This window comes from Electrona antarctica, assembly GCF_951216825.1.
Source record: "Electrona antarctica genome assembly, chromosome: 17".
NCBI classification, from domain to species: Eukaryota; Metazoa; Chordata; class Actinopteri; order Myctophiformes; family Myctophidae; genus Electrona; species Electrona antarctica.
The window spans coordinates 13451712-13478380 of record NC_136798.1 but is presented as its reverse complement, the minus strand read 5'-3'; the positions used below and the strand labels follow the sequence as shown (position 1 = coordinate 13478380).

At 41.7% G+C, this 26669-nt stretch overlaps 1 protein-coding gene across 1 annotated transcript in view; it reads right to left on the bottom strand.

The window, feature by feature from the left end:
* otofa (otoferlin a) overlaps positions 1–26669 on the bottom strand; it is a 115547-nt gene that overhangs the window by 69661 nt on the left and 19217 nt on the right. Inside the window, exon 3 of the mRNA XM_079526867.1 lies at positions 6095–6183. Within this exon, the coding sequence (XP_079382993.1) occupies positions 6095–6141 (47 nt within the window). The 5' untranslated portion in view covers positions 6142–6183. The remainder of the gene's footprint in view (positions 1–6094; positions 6184–26669) is intronic.

Genomic DNA, 26669 nt, shown 5'->3' with positions numbered 1-26669 from the left:
TATAAATGACATAATTACACATTACAGAACTAAATGCCACAGGGAGGAGGTCGGGGAGGTGGAGGGAATTTGAACGCCGACATCTGAACAACTACGGTCCGCCTTATGTACAGGTACTGTGGGCGTGTGTGAGTTAGAAACCAATAAGAAACAGACAGACTGATTAGTTTGAGTATATATGAATTAACTATTTACTGTAGCGAATTATGTCCACATAAGAGATTCACAGTGCTGTACAAAATGCAGTCTGCAACTACCCACACCCTTCAGGGGTACAAGTAACAGCGCTTACAAAATCCTTATTTTCTTCAGATACTGCAATGTCACCCAGGTACCGCAATGTCACTGCAAAAGCAGCAATCGTTTTTTGGGGGTCTACTATCCTGAGTTTAACAATAGAGCTACTTTATGTGATTGTCTCTGTTTATTACTATGAGGAGAGGAGAGGAGAGGAGAGGAGAGGAGAGGAGAGGAGAGGAGAGGAGAGGAAATCAAGGATACACAAGCAGATGACAGAGGATGGCTGGATGCAATGACAGTACTGTACACGTACTGTAGAACAACATCATGTTTTCAGGAAAGGTTTGAATGTAGAAATGGTCTGAGCTTTCTTTTTTCCATTCTCTCACTGAAGTTTAAATCATTTTTAGTAGATGCTGTGAAGATAGCCATATACCCAGCTGCTGGACTAGCGTCCTAAACGCTCTCCCTCGGTGAAAAACAGTAACCATACAGTTACAAAATACAAAAGAAGAAAATAGGCTGCACAGGATTTGAATTGCACTGCAATGGGAGGAACTGGGCAGGGTGCAGATAGTGTAAGCTCCATCTGAGGGAAGATTTCCCCCATGAATTATACACACATTATACATACAAAACTCAGGCTTACTATATTCAAGCTGCAAAATATCAAATGAAGCAATAATATTTTGCAAATCAATCTATAGCACACACTGTTTATGGTCTTCATTCCAGTAGCAAAAATACATAACGCAATAAACGCATAATGCTTGACACTGGTTATATCGCTAGTTCGCTACACACAGCATTATTGATGCTCCCAGGCCCGGCACGCTTGCATTCGAGAGCCGCTTCAATCACCTCATTGGAAACCATATAATCCCTCACGAGTCACAACTAATTAGTTGTTTCCAGGCTTACATGAGATCTTATTGCACAGTTGTTTGGTGTGAAACAACAGGTATTGCTGTTGATCATAATGCATGTAAACGAATGTCAGCCACAGCTGTCTAGCTGTCTCCTTTTCTTCTGCTGTGTTGGATGGGAATTACATGAAACATCATTCAGAATTTATTACGGCAGAGCTGTCTGGAGTGGAGAGTCTGGTGGTGGCTCAGCCAATTAGTGCAATGACCATATCGTTGCTGTCAGGTGAAAACCTTGTATGAGCAAAGCCTTTCAGGAAATGGAAAAAAAGATGCGGTGTAGGTATTCTAAAGAGCTTGAAATGTGTTGACATTTTTATATTAAAAATAGCAAAAATAGACGATGTACAAGCTTGTAGATTGCCATGTCTGGTACTTGTGTACAACACTGTCTTTAATACGACACACTATAGTATAAGACTTGTGGTTAAAGGATGACCAATAGCATCACCAATTTATGAAAAACATTAAAAAGTGAACTAAGTACATAGACTAGAATACAACTCCCATCATGTCTCACATGAAGTCTCCCCTCTCTTTGCCCTAGCTTTGTTGTCTCTCTAATACTCTCGTCCTATTTAAATAAAGAAATATAATCTTAAATAAACCGTAATAAAACGGACTACTTCAAACAAATGAATTAAGGCCAAGGGGCATTAAAAGTAAAGCATTTCAGGCGCTCGGGTGGCACAGTGCAAAAGTGCCTGCCCAGGCATCAACCTCCGTGGTGCATCCGGCTTTGACAAGAACACAATTGGCCCGTGTACACGAACACAATTGGCCCGTGTTCGGGGGAAGGGAAGCCGGATGGGGAAGATGATTATTGTCATTGCGTGTATTCCTACGGGCTGTGGCGGCACCTAACCTATCAGCATAGAGTGTTGGGCGGGAGTAGTAGAACGAATGCTCTATGTCCTCCAGGTGGGGGCTCCTCACTGGTAGGTGAGTCAGTCAGATAAAACAGCAGTACAGTTTAGAAACAAGGTCTTCATAGAACGTGTTAACTGTCAGATGCACTGCAAGCACCACAGGGCATTTCAGTGTTTTGGACGCTGTGCATGAAATGACTAGCTAAGCATTTGAGATTTCAGACATTTTCCTGAACAAGATCAAGACAATGTAATATTGCACACATAAGCAGATGTTTGCTGGAGCACGTACAGTGCGTACACACGCACGCACACGAACACGCACACGCACACACACACACACACACACACACACACACACACACACACACACACACACACACACACACTAAATAAATAAAATAAATAAATCCAACTTGGTCTTTAACAAGACTTCTTTAGTGTTCATTAATTTGGCTCAGCTGGAGCTGTTGCACAAGGATGAACTAAAACTAATATTATCTCCCAGCTGTGTGGTATTTTTGTTCACTTAATGTTTTATGGAAGTGCAAAGCCTCTGTCTGCTCCAGTGAACATGTTATCATGAATAGATTGGTGTTAAATTCGAAGTTAAATTAGCGTTTACTATGTGTATGTTGTTTTAATTAGCACACATGGCCTAAATTGCTTTGCCTTTGTGTTGATGTAACATGAACTGCACAATAGTACTTCTGGTCCGACTAGGGTGTGATATATTGTCCTCCAGGGTGTATTGGTGCCCGTCATAGTGCAGTGATGAAAGCTATCAGTTACACTGCTAGTAATGCTGCATCCTGTATACATATGGAGCAGGTGTGAGAACAACAGGATTGGACTCATAATGAATTATTTACACAGTCCACTCGTGGCTGTCTGAATGATCTGTGTGCGAGTGCATGCATGTGTGTGTGTGTGTGTGTGTGTGTGTGTGTGTGTGTGTGTGTGTGTGTGTGTGTGTGTGTGTGTGCATGTGTGTGTGCGTGCGTGTGTGCGTGCGTGCGTGCGTGCGTGTGTGTGTGTGTTGCGTGCATGTACATGTGTGCGGCGCATGTGTGTGTGTGATGAGAGATCTGTAGTTCAGTTATTTTACTTTATGCTTTTGCCCACAGTACTGTTGAACATACAGGGGTTGACAATATTAATTGTCACACAAATAATGAAGCTTTAATTTAAGATCTGCCATTTATGATATTTGAAAATGTATTAAATGATGATTGATCAATATGATATGAGGGAGAAAGAAAAAGGAAATGGAAGAACTACAAACATCACAAAACAAAGCCTAACAAAGCCTTTATTTCTATTTTTTTTTTCTGTGTCTGTATATTTTTTGTATATTTGTATTAAATGTACCTTACTCCTATAGGTCTACAGATAAATTAATGAAATTAAAGTTTTTAGTTTAACATAGGCCTATCCTTTTCTTTATTTTATTTTTTACAATCTTTGTGTTTTCTGTTCTTTTCTTTCTTGAAATAGGTGAAGGGATGTAGCATGTCTATGTATGCACACACAAATAAATGGGTCAAAGTCAGCTAACAACAGTGACATGAAAAACAAATGTGAAAAGAAAATGTATTTATGCTACAAGGAATTGTAAAAAAAAATCACACCCGTGTGAAGTGAGGGGCGCTAATATATTAAAGTCTATCTCATGTTGCTATGATTAGGTGATGTAATAGTGATGTAAAACAAACCCCTAACCCTGTGACAAAAAATATATATATATATATATCTTTATTGTTAATGGCATTTCATGTTTGTGTTAGGGACAAGATGACGTAAAATAATTGCGATTATCTCAAATTATTGTGATTAGGCGATTATGTAATAATTGTGAGCGGCAGGGGCACCTTGTGGCTTAGCCTTGCTTTGTATCTCCATTGATTAGTCTGGTGGCCATAGCCGGATTATAACATAATGAGCACATTTTTACAGATGGGGATTTGCAATCACTTTCAGCAAGTGAGGGAACAGCAAAACAAAAACGTGCAGCTTGAGTTTGTTCTCACAGTGAAAATAAAGACACAAGTGATTGCTCTGCCAAACCTCTTCCAGATGGGCAATACTGTATGTGCAACATTTAGGAAGAAAAAAAGAAGAAGAATTGGGAACAAAAAAACATAAATCATTAATAGTGGCCGAGTTGTTGTTAAAGGTAGTGTAGCTCCCAATGGCTCAGCCATGTAGGACTGTCGGATGGTAAAAATATGTTGGCTGTGAGCCATACCATCTTATACAATGCATAACAACTAGTTGGCCTGAAACAATCCCTCGTGTCCCTATTCTGAGGGTGAAAATAGCAGATCTCACAACGATGCACGTCCCTCTGCCGAAATATTTGGTGAGCACACTATTTGGTGTAGAGGGGAAAAAAGCAAGTGGGCCTAAAGTGTAGACCCCTGGGGTACTCTGATCAACTACAGGACCAATCTGTAATGAGGATACATGGTATATCTGGATTCTTTAATTAAAGATGCCAGCAGGACAGATGATGACATTAAGAGCTGAACTTCCTCTCTTTCTCACTGTCTCATTGTTTCACTGTTCACTGTCTCACTGTTTCTCACATGCACGCACGCACACACACATGCACACACGGGCGCAAGCAGGCAAGCCGCAGGTCATGGTCATGATGTTGATGGCTGCGTAGGTGGTGTGTGTGTCCGGAGTCTGGACACACCAGTCGGTCATACTGTACGGTTATACTGTAATGTACCAGGCAGCTGCTACTGTCTGATTAGATTTACTTCAGAGAAGACAGTTCCTGACTATGATCTGGAAACATCAGCCTCTGGGAGCAGGGTGTCAAATATACAGTACATGAAGAACAAGAACATCAAGATGATGAAGACAAGAACACAAAGAACAGAATGTACTAACTAGACGGATGAAGAGAAAGAAGAAGCAGACTTCAGTAGTCACGTGACAAAAAGTAAAGACTTTGTTGATAACCTTTTCATAGTGAATCCCATGTTCACTACATAGTGAACATGGGATTCACTGAGAGTGTGTGTGCATTGTATACAGTAATGCAGTGGTTCTCAAGGCCAATGGAACCAAATGGACCTATAGGGGGAACTCTGAGTTACATTAAGGGTCCATTTGCTTCCTAACTTTTAACAATGTAGCTGGGTACCCATACCTACTACAATCAATGTACAATAAGCATGATTCTTAAGTGTTATGACACTACAGCATCTAGAAGACATGTGATCTGCAGAGTGTTATAAATGTAATCTACAGTCATCTATAGGTGGAGGTTATGCCTATAATTAATAACGCTCCTATAAATCACAATTTAAGCTATTATAACGTCCTATTACTTCATGAACATGTTTATGATCCATTATGCTCATACAGTTTAGAAACAAGGGCTTCATAGAAAGTGTTAACTGTCAGACGCACTGCAAGCACCACAGGGCATGAAATGACTAGCTAAGCATTTGAGATTTCAGACATTTTCCTGCACAAGATCAAGACAATGTAATATTGCACACATAAGCAGATGTTTGCTGGAGCACGTACAGTGCGTACGCACGCACGCACGCATGCGCGCACACGCACACACACACACACACACACACACACACACACGCGCGCGCGCGTGCGCACGTGCCTGGGTGCACACAGACACGATGTATTCCAAATTAGTGATGCACACCACATTTGAGAGAAGAAGTTGTATTTTCCTCTTACACCGCCATCCAGATGATGGTTAGAAGTTTCGTTCAGAGCTAGATTTGGTGGGTGGGAGAGAGTCAGATGCCTCCATTACCGAGCCTCTAATTCTGTGTCATTATCCACTCCATGGAAAAGTTGCTTGTGGCCTGCCCTGTGTATTCACATGCCTATTGTCGTTTCAATCAAATTAGTTTACAGAACACGCTCTCAGGGACCTTACTCTGAAGCATCTTTATATGAATAACACACACCACCTGTCAGTCCATGTTAGCAGCAAGCGTGTGAGGGAAAAAGGCTATCCTACTGAGACCAACCCTGAGTTTGTACTAAAATGTAGTTGAAAGGACATTTTCTTACCTGTTGGTAAAGACTTTGCTGTAGTTGTACACTTGGATCTCCAGCATCTCGTTTCCATCCAGCTTGCTGGCAATGGGCCATCGGAATGTCTGAAAGATTAGCAAAATGGAAAGTTGATTTTGAATCAGAAATTCAATCCATTTTCCATTCCAGTCCAAGTATTGCTACAAGAGGTGCACAAGTTGCTTTGAATGTAAATGATAAATGGTGCATTTATATAGCGCCTTTATCCAAGGCGCTTTACATATGTAGATTGTGCATAGATTCAGTCATTCAGACACACATTCATACATACATACTTGCCCTAGCCTAGCCCCTTAGATAGCACATTATGTAGACTTAGATAGTATTTTAAACAGACTTATAGCTTGTTACGTAGACAGCTCTAGAATTGCATTGTATGTAGTCATAGCACTTTATAGTACACATGTATAATATAGTATATAGTATAGTATGTATAGTTTAAATAGATACATAGTTTACGCATGATTCATGATAACTACTTTTTTATATATGTGATGTATGCCACGCTTTTGTTATTGCTTAATGTAAGTCGCTCTGGATTAAGAGCGTCTGCTAAATGCCTAAATTGTAAATTGTATACACCAATGGCGGAGGAAACCATGCAAGGCACCAACTTGCTCATCGGGAGCAATTTGGGTTTCAGTGTCTTGCTCAAGGACTCTTTGACACTAACTCTGGGGGAGCCCAGGATCGAACTACCTCCTGAGCCACTGCCGCCCCATGTTTATTTACCCTTGATGTAGTTTCACTTTAATTACCGTAGATACATGCAGCCTTAATTAGAAAAAAATGCAAATGAGGTGTCAGAGGGTCCATCTAATCTAACTATGATAGTAAATCTTGCCTTGAATCATGTGCACCACATATCCTCTTCTACAGTAATTAGCTATGTAAAATGAGTTGGACGCTCAACGGGACAATTAGCTTCTATTAAAACCTGGCTCAGCACCTCAGGTCTGTCCTGGCCTGTCTCATTTGTACTCCTCCATGACACATTACAGTATAACTTCACTGTTGGGTAGAAAGTTCTAGGAACCTTGTATGTCCGAAACTGTTACCTTTCAGAAAATGGACCTGTGTTCCAATGATTCCAATGTAGTTATTATTCAGTCACAGACTTAACCACTTTCAACCTGATGTCTCTATTTTGTGTATGTCATATGTGAACATTTCCAAGATATTTTGATATTTTCAAAGATTTTAAAAAATAGCATAAATTCCAAATCTACAAGCTCACAACGGAGCACATCGTGGCACATTGTTAGCTTGCAGATCACTACTTTTGTGCAACACTGGCATACAATACTAAAATAGGACATTGAAAAGGATGAAATTTGGAGATACAAGATTTCTGCACAACAGCGATATCATCAAACTACACGCTGTGGTTTATTCTAGCACATTATTACAGCTGTGACTTGTATAAGGTACAGTACTAAAAGCAGTGGGGGTTGTGTGCTATATTATTCTAGTGAATCAGGTTTAGAATCATGTCTCAGTGGGCAATAAACATAAAAGGATGATAGTATTCGTGGCATCGGTGCAGAGGCATGCTAAAGCCTGATTTATATCCTACAACGGCGTGTGACCTTGTAGATCTGCTTTCAGTGTGTGCAACCATTCATACAAGTATAAATTATAAGATATAAATTCTCACATTACACGGTACAGTGATGCATGGGGCAAGGACCTCATACTGTCGAATTATACACCACCATTCTTCTATCATTTTCCCAAGTAAGAAATAATTTGCCACATAATGTACGAGCATGATGATACATTTAAAGTATATGATACGATAAAATACTGTATCTCATAACCCCCTTGAAATGATGTTGTGATTGCTTTGTGGCTCTCCACACAGGACTATCAGCAGTGTTCATGTAACACAGTGTAAACATGGATTTGGACCCAGCTTTGTCTCATTCTTCACTGGCAATTTTCAAACAATTAGACAAGCAGTCAGAGCCTCCATCTCGGGTACAGCATATGTGTGTCTACTTAAAACTTCTAATACCATGGATGGCACCATTTGATCTGACCAGCCATAACAATTTGGAGGACAATATACAGTAAAATATTTGAAATCCTCCCCCTGCTGCTGCCTTGTTAGAAGATGCATGGCAATGCATCATAACTTCTACAAATTGTCACAGGCTGTGAAAACTGGACTCACCAAGGATCTCTTAAAAAGAATAATCTAGACTAGAGTCTAGATTATTCTGCCTTAGACACATCACTTATAGGCCCATATTAAACATCCCACTTTTAAGTATTGGTCTGGCACTCCTCACTCCTCAGTAGGAATTACATTTTGCTCGCCCCAGAGTTGTGGGTGACCAATCAGAGTCCACTATTCAGAGAGAGACTTTTTTGCTGTGACGTTGGAATCTGTTTACCGCCCCTTTACTCGGAAATAAATCTTCAACGTCAAAGTTCCAGACAAATATCTATGCAGTGATAGTGTGTGTCACTTCACTCGCACATACTTTTGCAACACAGTCCTGCGGAAGTCCTGCAGCTTATATTTCCATTGAGATCCAAAAACATTACCAAACAGAGCAGGTGTGCGTGACTGAGGGCCTGTTTATTACTGAGGAGTTGCTCACTGATAGACTATCTGATATAGAGGGAAGGGGAAAGTGTTTATATATTATATTGTGACACAGTGACGAGCAGCGCACTCGACAACAAATAAGAGAGAGAGGGGGGAGGGTGGTTAGACGGAATACTTTCTTTACATCAAGGCACAGTAAAAGTGACACCGGCCACTTCTCTCCTCATACACAGCACCGTCCTCCTGCTGACTGACAACCCAACATAACATAAGTACAGAACAAAGAATGTTTGCTTTCGCCATATTTGTTATGTTTTAGTTTCTCTATGGCAGTGTTCATTTTTGTTGACTTACCTACCGATCTACCGACCGACCGACCACCGACCAAACGACAATGTCGGTCGGCAATTTGATCTCTCTCTTCTTTAATGACATGATCCACGTACAGACAGTGGCATAATTTCAGCATTAGTTTTATTGAGCTCATAATTATGCAGACTACACACACATTTACATAACCATATTACCAGGGGACTATGGTAAGTAGTAATTGTTTTGGGAACCAAGGAAGAATGATTAAAAGTCAGAGCTCAGCTTAAATCGGTAATGTTTAAAACCACAATCCAATAAATGATGCGTAGCCTGCGGAGTAAGTTCATGCAGACATACTCGAGGGGGTTCATGCCATGCTCAAAGGCACATACTATACTCAAGGGGTTAACATGCTGCATTACTATGTGGGTGTATAAGTGTGTGCAAGTCCCACATGTCATTCGCTGATGTGGCAGTCAGCTGACCAATTGGGCGGGCTACTTAAGCTCACCAGTCTGCATGCTCTTCCTGCCTTCCTCTGCATGGTTCCTGGTTGTTATGTGATGTTTGCTCCCACAACCACCCCAGCACCACCGGTGGGCTCTGTTATTCATGTTCTCCATGGGGGTTTATTGTATATCTATCTCCCTGCACTTAATGTTTTACGATGGTGTTTAATCGCGCCGAGCAGGGAGAAAATGCAGCAGAGCCGAACGCCAAGTCTAATATCGTATGCACACTTGTATTCTCATTCTAAAATAAATATTGGTTAAAGTGAGTTGTCTGACTGAATTAATCTTAGTGTAGTCATGGACTCAGACCTGAACATTAAGGCTTAGTCAGCATACTGTCACTGTACGAATATATCAAGGATTAAAGGATTTATGTCTCAGCGGGATCAGGAATCACGTCCATGCATTTAGCTAAACGTGAAGAAGCAGCGTCAGGGTCACCTGGCCTAAAAATATCTAACAGCACTGCAGTGACTGCGGCGCTGCACCTCATCTTGTTGAGCTGGTCATTTTGAAAGTAGATCTCACGTCATAAATGTGTGGGCACCCCTGTCATACAGTATATGGATATCAATATGCTTACGCAGTGCCCACTCGTCGAAAAATGTCGAAAGCATTCACCCATTTGACAAGATGTTTGTTCCATTGAATTTCTCAGATTAAATTCATGAAATTATTTAGAAAAATATTTGAATTTGTTTGTAATTTATATATTATAAAGTTCTTTAAAACCCAAATAGGGGAAAACCGAATGTACTCGCGTCTCGTGACCCATCAAATTGGATCCGCAATCCACGAATGCTTTTGGGTGCTCTAAACAGTGCTCTTTCTCCAGAGCATTCTGCTCTGTAGAAAGAACATCAACGCAGTAGCAGTAGAGTTTTATTTGGAGCTCATACACCCCCTGCTGACATTCTCCTCTCACTCAGGGGAGCTAAGTGGGCTGTTTAAGTCAGGCAGGTGATCCATCAGGCCTGTCCCATTGCTGAATCCTGTGGTTGCCACCTGCTGCTGTAATCCATAATGGCAAAACCAGCCAGCCAAGCCATCACTCTGGAGCCAGAGGTTTCCTTTCTCTCTCTAGCATTCTAGATGACACTACTTCCCATTTCTTAAATTAACATAATTCCCACTAGTTTATGATAAATGGCCCTTTTTTGTTTCTCCATTGTTTTGTTTGTTTTGTAATTTCATTCATAATTTCATAATTTCTTTCAGAAATTAATATTTTATCAAGGGACAATTTTCGGCTACCTGTATATATAGGCTTTAAAATCAACCCACAATTTAAAATGGACTTCAAATGCAACAATATTTGTATTGGAATATCAACAGTATCTCAAGCAGGTGTCAAGTCTTTTCAAGTTGATTTTCATTTTCGGAATCCAGCAGCTTGAATATCAAACAAAACGATCAGATCAATGTCTACAGTCATTTTCATGACCAGAAACTGGCAGGAGAGCCAATTGGAGAACAAAAATGTAATACAAAAAATCATTCAAATTCAATTAATAAGATGATTGAATCAGATTAACCACTTCTAACCAGGCGTCCCTATTTTGGGAAATGGAATTGGGAACATTTTCAAAAATAAAACGAAAATTAAAGCTTTGGGTCAGCCCTGTCGGAGTCAATGGGCTAAACATGTCAAGTCATGGTCCTTTAACTGTGACTTCCGTTCATTCAGCATGGTGACATTCATCCTCCAAGGCCCCTTCATGTGGTGGTCAGGGTCACCTGGCCTAAAAATACCTAACAGCACTGCAGTGACTGCGGCGCTGCACCTCATCTATGACCAAATCTGTTTCAATCCGTTTGAATAGCCCTGAGACGTGAGGCCACAGCATGGTGGTAATGTGGTCTCTGGAATGGATGAGAGAGTTCACAGCCGTGGTTTTGATCATTATGCTAGGTCACAAAGCAGTACCAAACAGTATGAAACTAATGGAACTACTAGATAAATGCAAAGGCTGTATGGTATGTTGTACAGTATATACTGTATTAAGCAACTGTACACAGTATATAACCATTGGTTACGTACCATTTACCATGTCTCATTTTGTGGATTTTATTTGGTCGTTTAACAGGGATAGTGAGCCACTTAATCCCAGAGAAAATTGAAGAGGAGATTATACATCTCTCCCTTTTCTCTCTCTCTCTCGCACGCGCACACGCACACGCACGCACGCACGCACGCACGCACGCACGCACGCACGCACGCACTCACGCACGCACGCACACACACACACATTATATTTCACCGAATTTCAGCTATTTTCAGGGTATGATACATCATCCCCTGAAGAATGCATTTTGTTGCCGAAACGTTGGTTTAATAAAGGTTTCTTGCATCGTGAGTCGTGACTATAGCTGTGCGACCTCTCTTTCTTTTTTCAAGTAGCTGATCCCCAACATCAGCAATTTACTACAGCAGGGAGATTTTATTGCATCTCATTTTGCAGCAACATCATTAAAGGGACATTTCACCGCTGGAAGAAACTGCTGTCACTCAATGTTAATAGTATTTGTAGACTACAAATCATTATTAAATTCAATGGCTAAAGCAACTGCCGTACAAGTTGGACCATCCATCGCGTTTCGATCGACAGCTACACATCACCACCAACGCCTGGACCCTGCAGCTGCTGAACTACAACACGCAACAGGACAATTCCCTCCCAATCAGTAATGTGATCTATTACATCGCATTACCCACACTGTACATCATTTGGTGTTCATAATATTCAGAACGGGTAAGGGCTAGTACTATTAATGAATTGTAGTAGCACAATTTGAAATTTGCACCCTATGGCCAGAAAAAGAATGAAGTGAAATAATGTGTGTTTGACTGGATTGCTGAATTCCTACAATGCCCATAATCCTTTAGTGCACTTCCCCTCCTTGTGGAGAGGCTGTGTGGAGGTGTGACTTTGTAGTCCAGGAAGGAATAAGTGAGACCACATTATCATGACAGGTTTTTGGTCATGAACATGGTGTCTACAATGACTACAATATCTTAAAAAACATATTACACATATATTCAAATAAGCTCTGGTTGCAAAAGGGGTGAAGTGGCCCTTTAAGAACTAAAAGCTTGCTGTGTGAATATATTTCAACACTTGAAGACGAACTGCTGTCACATTCCCACGTTCGTTCAGACATAGTCCATTTGAAGTGCATGTCAGATGCATGCAGATAACAAAATACCCCAAATTATTTCAGATAAACAATCTTCTCTACAGTGCGATGAGAACAGCATTCATCCACAACTTTCCAGGCATTAAAGTCGCCGCTTCCAATCTCTGAGCGACTCAACTGCAGGAGATCACCCACGTTAACGGCCTCATGCCCTCATCCGATACCTCCTCCACAGACATGATGCACGCTGTAATTGCATAATTACAGCAATTAAATGCTTGTTAACAATGACAGGTGATATCATAGGTCAACAGGACAGCCTTGAACACACAGAGATCTGACTCAGGGGGCTAAACGCTTTGTTAGAGCACTCTCACTAATCCCATGAGGTAGGATTCAAGTAACATGGATACTGGGAGCAGTGGTGGAAGAAGTATACTCAGATTATCTTTTGTACCTATAAAGTACTGGGTTAGTACTGTAGCAATACCTCAATGTACCTCAAGTACAAGTCCTGTATTCAAAACTTTACTTGAGTAAAAGTACAAAAGTAATGGCATAAAAAATATATGTAAAAGTATCAAAAGTAAAAGTCATTATGCAGAATTATGCGTTTTCCAAACATTTTCAATAATTTAGACTAGAGAAATAGCAGATCTACAAGCAATTGTTAATTAGTAAAAAAGAGGTCCAAGGCACTCTGTTACTGTCAAGTAAAAAGCGTTTATTTAAATGGCACAAGCTCAGCAAAGAGCGGTCCAGGCTGTACACAGGTACACTGTACCTACTGTACACTGGTAATCCAGCGTGTCGCGGGTTCGAGTCCCGATCCCGACGACCTTTGCTGCTTCCCCCCCCCATCTCTCTCCCCCTTTCCTGTCAAACTACTGTTAATCTGTCAATAAAAGGCAAAACGCCAAAAAAAAAAATATCTAAAAAGAAACAAAAAAAAGTGTTTGCCGAGTTTATGCCATTTAAATAAAGGCGTTTTACTTGACTGTAACAGAGTGCCTTGGACCTCTTTTTATATTACCATTTTCGAACCCTCGCCAACGAGCACCTGTTTACAGTTTTGTACAACCACACGGACCATGGCAGCGCTTCTTCTTTCTTCAAATGTTTTTTTTGTGGCTTTCGCCTTTATTTTTTTATGGAGGGACAGACAGTAGGCTGACAGGAAATGGGGAGAGAGATGGGGGGAAGACATGCAGTAAAGGCCGTCGGGATCGGGAGTCGAACCCGTGGCACACTGCCAGCCAAGGTGCCTGGACCACTGAGCCATGGCCCAGGCGTGCTTCTTCTTTCTATTCAACATTAGTTAATGTATGTTTTGTAATAATAAATAAGTAACTTAATTGTAACTAAATAATGGTAGGCGTAGTAGAGTAGCAGTATAAAGTATTGAACAATTGACATATCCAAGTAAATTAAAAGTGCTTCAAAGTTACTTTCCACAACTGGTGTGGGGAGGGGGTCATCCACGGGTACCCCGCACTTACCGACCCATGATTTATCTTGGCTGTTGCCATGGACACAGATGTGAAAACATCTCAGTGATGAATTATGAAGTGTGCACTCTCTCGCTCCATCGCTCTGCATTCTAGTTCTCTGACAAGGTACAAAAAAATATGTATCTATAATTAAGACGTTTTTTTCCACACCCTTTTAAAGTGATCCTTTGACAGTGGCAGACAAATACATCCTCCAAGCTTGGTTTCCACTTCTCAGATGTATTCTTTTTTTCAAGTTATTTTTGTATGGGGTTTTATGCTTCATTTATGAGATAGGGGAGTGCAGAGAGACAGGGAACCAGGGACATAGAGTGAGAGAGAGTAACAGTGGATCCAAACTCTGGTCCACGCAGTACACAAGGAATAGACTGGTTGAGCCAAAAGGCAGGAGCACCTTTATAGTCCGGTAGCTTAGCGAAATTATGTGGACGCGGCGGACAAAAGCGCCAACATTTTTCCACATGCTCTCCATAACCATACGTCTCATTTTGGAAGGGGGGCCACATCATCAAGATGTCAGAAGGCGGCCATCTTGGCGTTCAAAGATGGCCGCCATGTAATATCTATAAGTGCCGCTATCTCGGCTTCTAAGCCACTTAGAAGGTCAATCTTGGTGTCAAAATATACATTATCTGGGTCAAGGAATGCAATAAGGTCATTGGGAATATCACTAGATGTTTATTTGTGCCAATATCAAATAAATACGGTCATTCTAGCAACATATTTACATAATCTTCAACTTCAAATTATCTGTCACAGTTACAACTGCAAAGAGCTGTGCAATTCCAGTGTGCCTTCTGACATGAGCATCTTGCACCACAACCCTTTTTACAACCGCACTTTACCAGTTCATTGCAGGCTTTTGACGCCATAGGTAGAGTGCTCCACACAGGAAGCCAGACCTGGTTGTTGGACTGGGTGTTGGCTGCTGGGCCAGTTCAGACGTGGCCCAGATCCCAGACTGGTATACAACTCGCTTCACGTGCTGCAGCAGTGAATCTTGCGTTGGTGGAATGTGTTCCATCGTTTTGTTCTTCTGGCAGAACCATTCTCGCCGTGCTTCATTGACAGATTCCAAATCACTTGTTTTGTCATACATGATGACTGTAAAGCGCTCAAGAAGCTGAAAGTGTTGGGCATCTATGGTCACATTAGTGTATGGATTTTCTGTCATGTAGGTGAAGGCCTGGGTGACCTCAGGGTAGGAATTCCAAGCCGCCCATGCTGACTTCTTCCCTTTCCCACCGAATGCTGATGTTGTGTCACAGCCTGTGTAACAGTGGAAGACCGGAAGTGCTGTGGACTTGTCTTTGCCCAGAGCATGGCAGATGGTGTTTATATGAACATTGGTGTAGTTTTTGGTCTTCATTACATCTGGCATCACAGTGGTTGGCACAGACATTAGCCACTACATGCTGCCATGTAACCATGAAGAGGCAGACACCAGGATAGTGATTCACCTGCTTGATGCCCTGGTACATGGCTGTTCTACCTGCTTGATACGCACTGTGGATACGGATGTTGTTGTTATCCTCATCGGTAAGTTCCATGCCCTGTTCACCAAGTATCCAGCTGCAGACATCTGGGTCGCTTTTGGCACTGGCAAAAACTACACCAATGTTCATATAAACACCATCTGCCATGCTCTGGGCAAAGACAAGTCCACAGCACTTCCGGTCTTCCACTGTTACACAGGCTGTGACACAACATCAGCATTCTGTGGGAAAGGGAAGAAGTCAGCATGGGCGGCTTGGAATTCCTACCCTGAGGTCACCCAGGCCTTCACCTACATGACATGAGTGAATCCATACACTAATGTGACCATAGATGCCCAACACTTTCAGCTTCTTGAGCGCTTTACAGTCATCATGTATGACAAAACAAGTGATTTGGAATCTGTCAATGAAGCACGGCGAGAATTGTTCTGCCAGAAGAACAAAACGATGGAACACATTCCACCAACGCAAGATTCACTGCTGCAGCACGTGAAGCGAGTTGTATACCAGTCTGGGATCTGGGCCACGTCTGAACTGGCCCAGCAGCCAACACCCAGTCCAGAAGGATGGGGATGGACATTGGATGTCGACAACCAGGTCTGGCTTCCTGTGTGGAGCACTCTACCTATGGCGTCAAAAGCCTGCAATGAACTGGTAAAGTGCGGTTGTAAAAAGGGTTGTGGTGCAAGATGCTCCTGTCAGAAGGCACACTGGAATTGCACAGCTCTTTGCAGTTGTAATTGTGACAGATAATTTGAAGTTGAAGATTATGTAAATATGTTGCTAGAATGACCGTATTTATTTGATATTGGCACAAATAAACATCTAGTGATATTCTCAATGACCGTATTGCATTCCTTGACCCAGATAATGTATATTTTGACACCAAGATTGACCTTCTAAGTGGCTTAGAAGCCGAGATAGCGGCACTTATAGATATTACATGGCGGCCATCTTTGAACGCCAAGATGGCCGCCTTCTGACATCTTGATGACGTGGCCCCCCTTCCAAAATGAAACGTATGGTTATGGAGAGCATGTGGAAAAATGTTGGCGCTTTTGTCCGCCGCGTCCACATTTTGCTAAAATATGGCCTTAAGCTGCCGGGCTATTAGATGTATTCTTAAAAAGGTTGAAATATGAGACAGAATTCTGAGAGAGATAGAGCATACTGTAAATGAGACTTCTAGCTGTCAGTATAGTCTTTCTCACTACAACTTACTTCAATGACTGGAGTCATAGGCCTATGGCTTATTTTGAAGGAACGTTGAAGAACTAGTGTTTAGTCTATCCTATATAAATTTGAATGATTAACGTGTGTGTGTGTGTGTGTGTGTGTGTGTGTGTGTGTGTGTGTGTGTGTGTGCGTGCGTGCGTGCGTGCGTGCGTGCGTGCATGCATGCATGCGTGCATGCATGCGTGTAAATGCATTTAATTTCTTTCACTTTGTTAGCTATAAGCTCTCAATATTCAGTATTAATCATATATTATTATTTTCGATCAACCTTTCTGGTTATATTTTGTATTTTTTATGACACCATGATTGGACTGTATTTATTATAATCATATGGTCCCCACTCCTTTGGGGTACACTTGCACATACTGTACGTGAAACAGGCATTTCACCCATCCGTTATGTAGGACCAGTGGGTGCTGCAGGGGAGGCAGTTAGGAGTTAAGTGTCTTCGACACATCAGACTGAGGTCGGCATGCAAACCAAACCAGGGACCTTCCGTTTCCCAGGCGGCCTCTCTACCCACCCAGCTACTGCTGTCCTGTTATATCTTTAACAATTTCTTACACAATTCAGCTATGTATGTTGTTCTGTCGCTTGTGAATGTTGGTGATCTGTCTGTCAGGCTTCGACTCATCTAAAGATGTAACAGCACTTTCAAGTTGAGGAAGTTTCATGATGTGAAGCCAGCTCTAGATGAGTTGTATGATAAATCTGGCAGTCGCAGTGAAAGTTGACTTTTCTTTAAGCCTTAAAGAAAAAACTAGGGAGAGACAGATGAAATGGGAAATGCCTTAATTAAGGCATTTCCCATTTCATCTGTCTGTAAGTACCGGTGTATTTATTTAATCTATATGAATTGAGTGTATTGAGTTGAGTCTATTGTATGTCTGAGTAACATTTTACTAATTGATAGAGTCAGCACCATGGTTATTATACTTTATTTTTGTATTTTGTTAGTTTTTTTTAACTATAATAACTCTGCATGGTCATTATAGTTTATTCAGAACTATAGTGTCCGAATAAACTGATTACTGGAAATACATTTGATGCATTTCCATTGGACTCTGTGAAAAACAGTGGAATAGAGACGAAATTATGTTAATTGTTGCAGAAAAATAAGCTTACCATGAAACCTCTAAAGACCTATACCTCTTCGAAAGCTGTGCCCCCCTCTCTCTCTCTGTGTGTGTGTGTGTGTGCGTGTGTGTGTGTGTGTGTGTGTGAAAAATAAGCTTACCATGAAAGTGTCGCACACACACACACACACACACACACACACACACACACACACACACACACACACACACACACACACACACACACACACACACACACACACACACACACACACACACACACACACACACACACACACACACACACACAGCTGATACCCAAAGTGAGTCCATCCCTGTCAGGCTAATCACCCCCACACAGCATTCTGAGAAGAGGTATACAGGACAGGTCTTTAGAGCTTTCATGGTAAGCTTCTTTTTAGCATCCCTCTCATCTCTATTCCGCTGTTTATCAAAGAGTCAAATACCTTCCGGAGATCAAAGACAGCTGGCCTACAAGCTCACTATGCACAGTATGCAGTGCATCTGTGTTACTTTCCTCCATCCACACTCCATGTCCAGTGTCAATTTAACACTGAGAGAATACAGTAGTGTAAATGTAATTGTTACACTCTCTTCGTAACAGACAAATTAACACAGGTTTTAATTTGTATTATGTTATGGCCACAATTTTAAAACTAGAAAAGGTGCCGCTTGGGGCACAGGTCTCCACCAGGGCAGGGCAGGGCAGGTTGTGGCTTCCTGGTGGCGCTATAATAGGCCAATGTGAAAAGGGTGCCATTTTTTCTTACGCCTTTGATGGCAATTGGATGATTTGAGGCATTTTGTTCCAAAAATGAGTTTTGCTAAAATCCACCTGTTGGTGGCGCTATAACAGGCCAATGTGAAAAGGGTGGGATATATTCCTCAGCCTAGTAAGAAAGTGTGTGAGAGATTTCACGTAAATTGCACACTGCGTTCATGATTTGAGGCTTTTTGTTCAAAACAGGCCAATGCTGAAGGCGGCTTCAGCACATGATACTGTGTAACGATTTGCGGGATTTTTGGACAAAATCTGTAGGAGTAATAGCAAAAAAAAGTGTTTTACAAAAGTCGGACTCCTGGTGGCGCTATAACAGGCCGTTTTGGGGCAGAGGTTCATCGTTGGCATCCAGGGAGTGTGTGTGCAAAGTTTGGCATTGACCGGATTAACAGTGCCGGAGACGGACGGACACACGGACGGACGGAGTGCAAAACATACTCTCTCCCCATGCCTTCGGGAATCTTTTCAGGAGGCAGTAATTGCAACTCTTTCAAACTCCAAAAGTGGGTTATAATTTATTCATAGTATGAAGTATCATATGCAAGATATGGTTTTCTCTTGCAGTTTGCCAATCAAAATATAGTAGTCGGTTAAACATTTATGCAGAAACTTGGATTCAGAAATCAGGGAACGGGGGTACTGAAGCCAAATAGATTTGAGAACCACTCATTTGGTTTACAGTCATCCACTCATTTCAGTGTGACTCATGTGTCAGGATTAAATGTCCAAGTAGTACCTCCTGTTGAAAACGCTAGGCCAGTCACAGTCAGTCATAATTAGAGCGCTTATAATCCCTGATGCTGTTAACCATGGTTGGACAGGTTTTTATTGCTGCTGCTCCGTATTAATACCATGCAACAGTAAGCCTTACGACGACATGTAGGCAGCAGCTGATACAGTTTATAATTTCCGCAAAGAATCAGAAAATCTGAGATTGACCTGAAATCCAGGATAATACGTATATAACTCATTACATGTTATCCATACTATTTTTGGTAATATTCCAAAGTGCCGTTTCATTTCATATCAGATTATTAAAGAATAGCAGACACCACTTTTTCCCAAAGTGTCATTTGATTCTGAAAACTCCAACAACTCGTATTCTCTTCATTTCAAACATGGCAGCTAGTGGGCAAACAGCCCGGGGGCGAGCGAGCAGCATCAGCTATTTTAAGGCGACAGGTACTTCTATGGGAGACTTTATGAGGTTAATTTATTGGCATCACATTGCGTTTCATGCTGGGTTCAGCCACAATAAAACTGCAATTAGCACCACAGTTTCTGCTGTGGAACACCAGATGGTGGAGATAATGAACAATACAAGTGTCAGGTAGTGTACGCCTCTCCACAATGCCACCGTCAGGAGAACAGACGTTGTAATAATGTGTGCTCGTCAAAGCCTTTCAACCAAATCAGATATTTTAACAGCAGATGTCCTGTTTTTCAGGGACAGCCAAGAGTTATTGTTTAAGTTATCTGGCACTGTATCCCCAGGATATCACATACTGTACCAAACCTTCATGGCAAATTGAGAGCCTAAAATGTGGGCAGATACTGTGGAGAAGCAGAGCAGTGTTTTCATCGCATATATTGCATCTCAATACAATATACTATACTGACAGCAACCACCTAGCCACCAGATATCTGCTCATTTCATTCCAGCCACCAGACCCTATTCGATCTATTCTACTGGCATGCTTCTTTTTCAATACAGCAAGAAACTATCAAGTTTTAAATGTATCTGCAGCAATATACGATTTACATACAATATACACTTTGTACTTTCTGATATCTAAAGACCTTGTAGAGGGGACAGTGGACTGTACAATTGGACCCATTGCCTTGACGGATCATGCTACTGTACAAATGGGGTTAAAATTAGGGGCAGGTGTTATTAAGTCCAACAGATGGAGGATGAATGTGTCGTTACTTCAGGATGAAACCTTTTCAAATGCATTAGGGGAGGATCTTAAAATGTTTCTTGATACGAACATAGGATCAGTAGAGAGAATAGGTACGGTTTGGGAGGCCTCCAAGGCATATATTAGAGGTAAATTAATAGCCCGTGCAAGTAAGAAAAAAAGAGACAGTAAGGCAGAATTACTAAGATTAGAAACCCAGCTCAAGGATGCAGAAAAAGACTTGGTGAATAATCACAATGAGGCTCACTTAAGAAAAGTATGTGAATTGAAATTACAATTAAATGACTTATATAATAAAAAGGTAGAATATGCTATGTTTAGATTGAAAAGTAACTTCTATGAAAGTGGCGAGAAGGCTAGTAAACTATTGGCTAGGCAATTAAAAAAGCAAGATGCTAGTTTTTTAATACCAGCAGTCAAAAACACAAATGGGGATCTAGTGACGAGCACCAAAGACATTAATGAAGTATTTAAAGACTTCTATATGAAACTCTATAGATCTGAAGTAGATCCGTCAGAAGGACAATATGAGGCCTTTTTCGCAAACCTAAATATCCCAAAATTGTCAGAGGGACAAGTAGCACAGATGGAAGGAGTTGTTACTGAAGGGGAAGTTAGAAAAGCAATTTTATCACTGAAAATGGGTAAATCACCAGGGTTAGACGGATTGCCTGTTGAATATTATAGAAAATATATTGACATAGTGGCGCCTATACTGACACAAGTTTACAAAGAATCTTTCGATCTGGGGCAATTACCAGATACGTTTAATGAGGCAATTATAACTCTAATCCTGAAGAAAGACAGAGACTCTACGGATCCGGGGAGCTATAGACCTATAAGTCTGATAGATGTTGACAGCAAGATTCTCACGAAAGTACTGGCGACAAGAATAGAGCATTCGCTGCCATTTGTGGTGCATTCGGATCAGGTTGGTTTTGTGCAAGGACGCACATCATCAGACAATGTCAGGCGGTTATTACACCTTATGTGGGCTAGTCGTGGCGTGGACACGCCCACTGCGGCGTTCTCATTGGACGCAGAGAAGGCCTATGACCGATGTGAATTGGCCTATCTTCTCTATACGTTGAGGGTGTTTGGATTTGGAGAGGGTTTCATAAAGTGGATAAAGATTATATACTTGTCCCCTAAGGCATCTGTCTTGACGAATGGTATGAAATCCCCTCTCTTTGGGCTCACGAGAGGCCAGAAACAGGGGGATCCATTGAGTCCGCTACTCTTCACCATATTTCTCGAACCGTTGGCTGTGGCTTTAAGAGCAGATGCAGGTATTAAAGGTGTGTGGGGTGGGGGTGCGGAACATAAGCTATTTTTATATGCGGATGACATCTTGGTACTGGTGTCGGATCCTGCTACCTCTATTCCCATAATTCTTAATAAGATTGAAATGTTCTCTCAAATATCTGGGTATAAAATCAATTGGCAGAAGTCAGAGGTGATGCCTGTGTCTAGGTCGTGTGCCCGGTCAGAGGTTTCCAGTTTTCCATTTAGATGGATACCAGTGGGAATGAAGTATTTGGGTCTAAAGCTAAGTGCTGAGTTGACAGATATAATAGAAATGAATCTTGCACCACTACTTCAAGAGATGAAAAACAATTTGGAAAGGTGGAAAATAATTAATCTTACTTTATGGGGCAAAGTTAATACTATTAAGATGGTTATAGCGCCACAATTTAATTATGTATCAATGATGCTACCACTGACTATTCCTAGTGGGATATACAAACAATATAATCAGATGGTGAGAGATTATTTGTGGAATGGGAAAAAGCCAAGGATTAATATTAAAAAAATGTGTTCCCCTAGGGAGTGTGGCGGCTTGGCTCTTCCGAATGTAGAAATGTATAATCTATCTTTTGAATTGTCTAAACTAGCGAGGCATTGGGCTGAAGGGGATAACCAACTGGACTGGGTAAAGATAGAAACGTCTATGGTGGCTCCTTTCAAGCCCATACAGGTTCTCTCTCAGATTAGAATGGTAGAAGGGGGGAAGTGTCCCATTTTGAAACATTCCCATTGGGTATGGTCTGAGGTCCATAGGCTGATGGGGAAATCCCAATATAAACAGGGATATTCTTCTATATGGGATAATCCACGCATCTCGATAGGTAAACATTCATTCTGCTGGGAGCCTTGGCAAAGAAATGGCATAGGTGTAATTGATGATTTATATTTGGATGCAACTTTTAAGTCATATCAGGAGTTGGGGAATCAATTTAACCTGATGGGTAGGGGTGAATTTTGGAAATATCTTCAACTAAGAAGTAGTGTTGGAAGTGTGTTCAACCTTAACAGGGGTATAGAGGAATCTAATATGTTGAAAACTATTTTTGACTGGCCACCAACAATGCATAGGGCCTCAATAATCTACAAAAATTTAATGGAATTACAAAGTGCAAAGACTGAAAATCTTAGATTAATATGGCAAAGGGATTTAGGATGTGAAATAAGTGAAGAGAAATGGTCAAATATAATTTCCAAAGTTGGGTGGGCCACTAGGGATATTAAAAGCAAATTTACACATTACAAAATTATACATAGATTCTACTATACCCCTGTGAAACTGTTTAGGATGGGCTTGGTGGAAGACAAACGGTGTTGGAAATGTAAAGGGGAAAATGGTACATTTTTACATGCTTTTTGGGAATGTCCTGTGGTTATACCATTCTGGAAAGAGGTACTGGGGAAACTTGGAGACTGGATGGGGCTAATACTACCAGAATGCCCGAGGTTATGTCTCTTGGGTGATCGCACAGTGCTGCCACAGGGGGTCACCAAGGCACAACATGCATTAGTGACTGCAGGTCTTATCACGGCAGCCAGGTTGATTTTGAGAAACTGGAAGAGCTCTGTTACGCCAGAGATCACAGGCTGGACTCAACTTATGACGGAAACTGCATCCTTCGAATACTCAATTGCCAGGAGGAACAATGTCAAAGGGAAGTTCCATGAAATATGGGACTACTTTTATTTGTATATTAAAGGATTGTTGCATTAACAATTTGTAATTGGTAATACATTACGGATATAATCACTATTGTCAACAACAGAATGTGGAGGGGTGTTGTCCATTGGGGTTTTTCTTTTTTGACTGCTAGTTTTGTTTTTTTGTTTTTTGTGTGTTTTTCTTGTCTCTTTCTTTTGTGTAAGTCATGTGTATTTTGTATGCTTTATTGTAAAATCATTAAAAAACTTTGATGACAAAAAACAATATACACTTTGTTATTTTTGCAGAATGCTTGCCCCAGAATTAGGGATGTCCCAATACACTTTTTTCACTTCCGATCCGATCCCGATACCTCAATTTCTGTGTTAGCCGATACCGATACCGATACCGAATACCACCAATACCAGTGTCGTGATCTATAATCTCGTGTTGTGTTTATAGCAGACTCCTGCACTTGCAGTGTGGGCAACTCCAAAGCAAACTCCACGTCCCAACATTTTATTTACCTGCCATAGTGTCAACCCCTTACCCCTGTGTCGGATCGGTGGTTAGACTGGCATATTCGCCGATACCGATATGACCCGATATGACAAATAAGGGCCGATCCGATACTTTTCCCGAACCCGATACAGTGTCGGGACATCTCTACCCAGAATAGAGAAACACCTACATTCTGAGCAGTGAGCAACTTTCAAGGGGAAGATCGGAGTAAACTAAAGTGTGATTTCAACACCTATAAAAGAAATTGTGCCGTCTTGTCAGTACTTCTTAAACATTTGTTTTCTAATTGATGGAATTTCTGAAGAAAAACTAGTAATAATAAATAATAATCATTGAATTTTGTTTTTAATTCATGAAAATCTCAGCTTTTTTGGGAATGTTGTTCGAAAACATATTGAAATAATAATAATTTAAAACAAAATGTAGGAAACAAAAAGTAACGGGACCCATACAAATGTATCAGCGACCCACAAATGGGTCCCAACCCAGTGTTTGGGAGCCAGTGCCATAGCATTCAGTGACAGCATACATACTGTGTATATAGAGATAGGACTGTTACTCTACCACCTTATTTAGTCCATGTACCCAAAGTTGGTGAAGCACTTCTCCTGGGAAACTCTGTACGTTCGCAAACAAATGTATTTCTAGTGCTAGTAGTTTCTGCCTGGGCTTGGCCCACTGAATTCTGCTTCAGCTAATCTCCAACTGCAAAATCCTGAGAATTCATTGTGTACAAATGGGACCAAATGGGTCCCTCATGCGACACCTCATCTCAGGCAGTGAAAAAAGTGCACTGCAAAATCTATTTGGTTCCATGTGTACACTGCCACCATCATGTACGCACGCACGCACGCGCACAGTCCGCACACGCGCACACACACACACACACACACACACACACACACACACACACACACACACACACACACACACACACACACACACACACACACACACACACACACACACACACACACACACACACACACACACACACACGTGACCTGACAGTGGTCAGCTCTTGTTATGTCTGATTTATATACGTGGTTGTAGGCTGTGTCAACAACCCAAAGACAATGTTATACTGTACATTACAAGCTCACAACGCATTGCATCACGATTCACGACACATCACGTCGTAGATCTGCTATTTTTCATGGTGTACAATTCCAGCATGCAACTAAGTTAATATATTGTACTGTATTTACTGTACCACTCAGCAACAGTGCTAGTTGTTGCTGACTGGTGAGGTTATAAGCACACTTACAGATCTCCTTTAACAGTAACAAGGATTCTACCGCCATTCTATCCAGACTTGGAGTATGAACAATCCATGAAAAAGGCATGGGATTTGGCTTTTTCTTTTTTGCATTATGTAATATCCGTCTCTCATTAATGCGCTCAGTGCAGTACATGCTTGTGGTAGCTGGATCACGACGGAGGAATGATAGGCCTATTTATGTATTCATTGAATCTGAATATTCACATTGCCTACACCAGGGTTCCCCAATTAATTTTCCTCAAGGGCCATATTTTGACTAGGGAACCAGGCTGGGGGCCGAGTCCACATTTTTTAATTAATTAAAAATTGTTCTCAACCAGTGGTCCGGGGACCACCAGTGGTTCTGGATGGGGTGCCCAGTTTGACATGCATAGGCTACTGACCCCCAATTAATGCCATTTATATCTGGGACACCCCCCCTAAAACAAAACAAAACGTTTTTTTTTCAGGTGCCACAAGGGGGCGCTCCGTGGGCCGCAAATGGCCCACGGGCCGCCTATTGGGGAACCTTGGCCTACACTGTGCAGTTCAAATCTCCTCACAGCATAGCCCTGTTAACTTCAAATCCAAACACATGTTCATGAATTCTTGTGGTCAGGCAGGTGACAGGTCTTCGAAATACGGAAGTGAATTATCTTAGCCCTTTAGCCTATCTGCAATATATCTACCCCCATTCTTTCTTCCAGTTATGTCAAACTAGTGAGGGGGAGGCCCTGCAGTCACACTAAGGGTCTAGAGTAGCAGCTAAAAGCTAACCGCCAAAATGGAATGAATAATGAATCCAGGCCTCATCCGGTTCAACAGCAGAGTTCAAAGGCATGCTGCAAGACCATGCATAAAGAAGCAAGGCATCTAGATACCATTAGCTCACAACTCAAGGGGCTGTGTTCACCCAGCCGCAAATATCCTTGTGGCGGGGAAGAAAAGCCTTGATACAATTTATTGTGCGCAGCGTTGCACACCAGAAAAAACAGTAGACGATCTACAAGCTACAATACATGTCACGGTGCGACGCGTTGTGATCTTGTGGATCGGCTATTTCCGGTGCGTGACACCAGGCGCGCACCTATTTCGGCATCGGGGCGCACCTCTGAGGGCCCCTGGGCACTGAAGCTTGAAGGGCCCCCCTTCACGCGCGTGCAACATTTTTGCTGTTTCGGAGCCGTTTTGGGGCAGTTTTATGCCGTTATATTGGCCTATTTCCGGTCGCCTACCCCCCCCCAGAGTGACAGCCAATC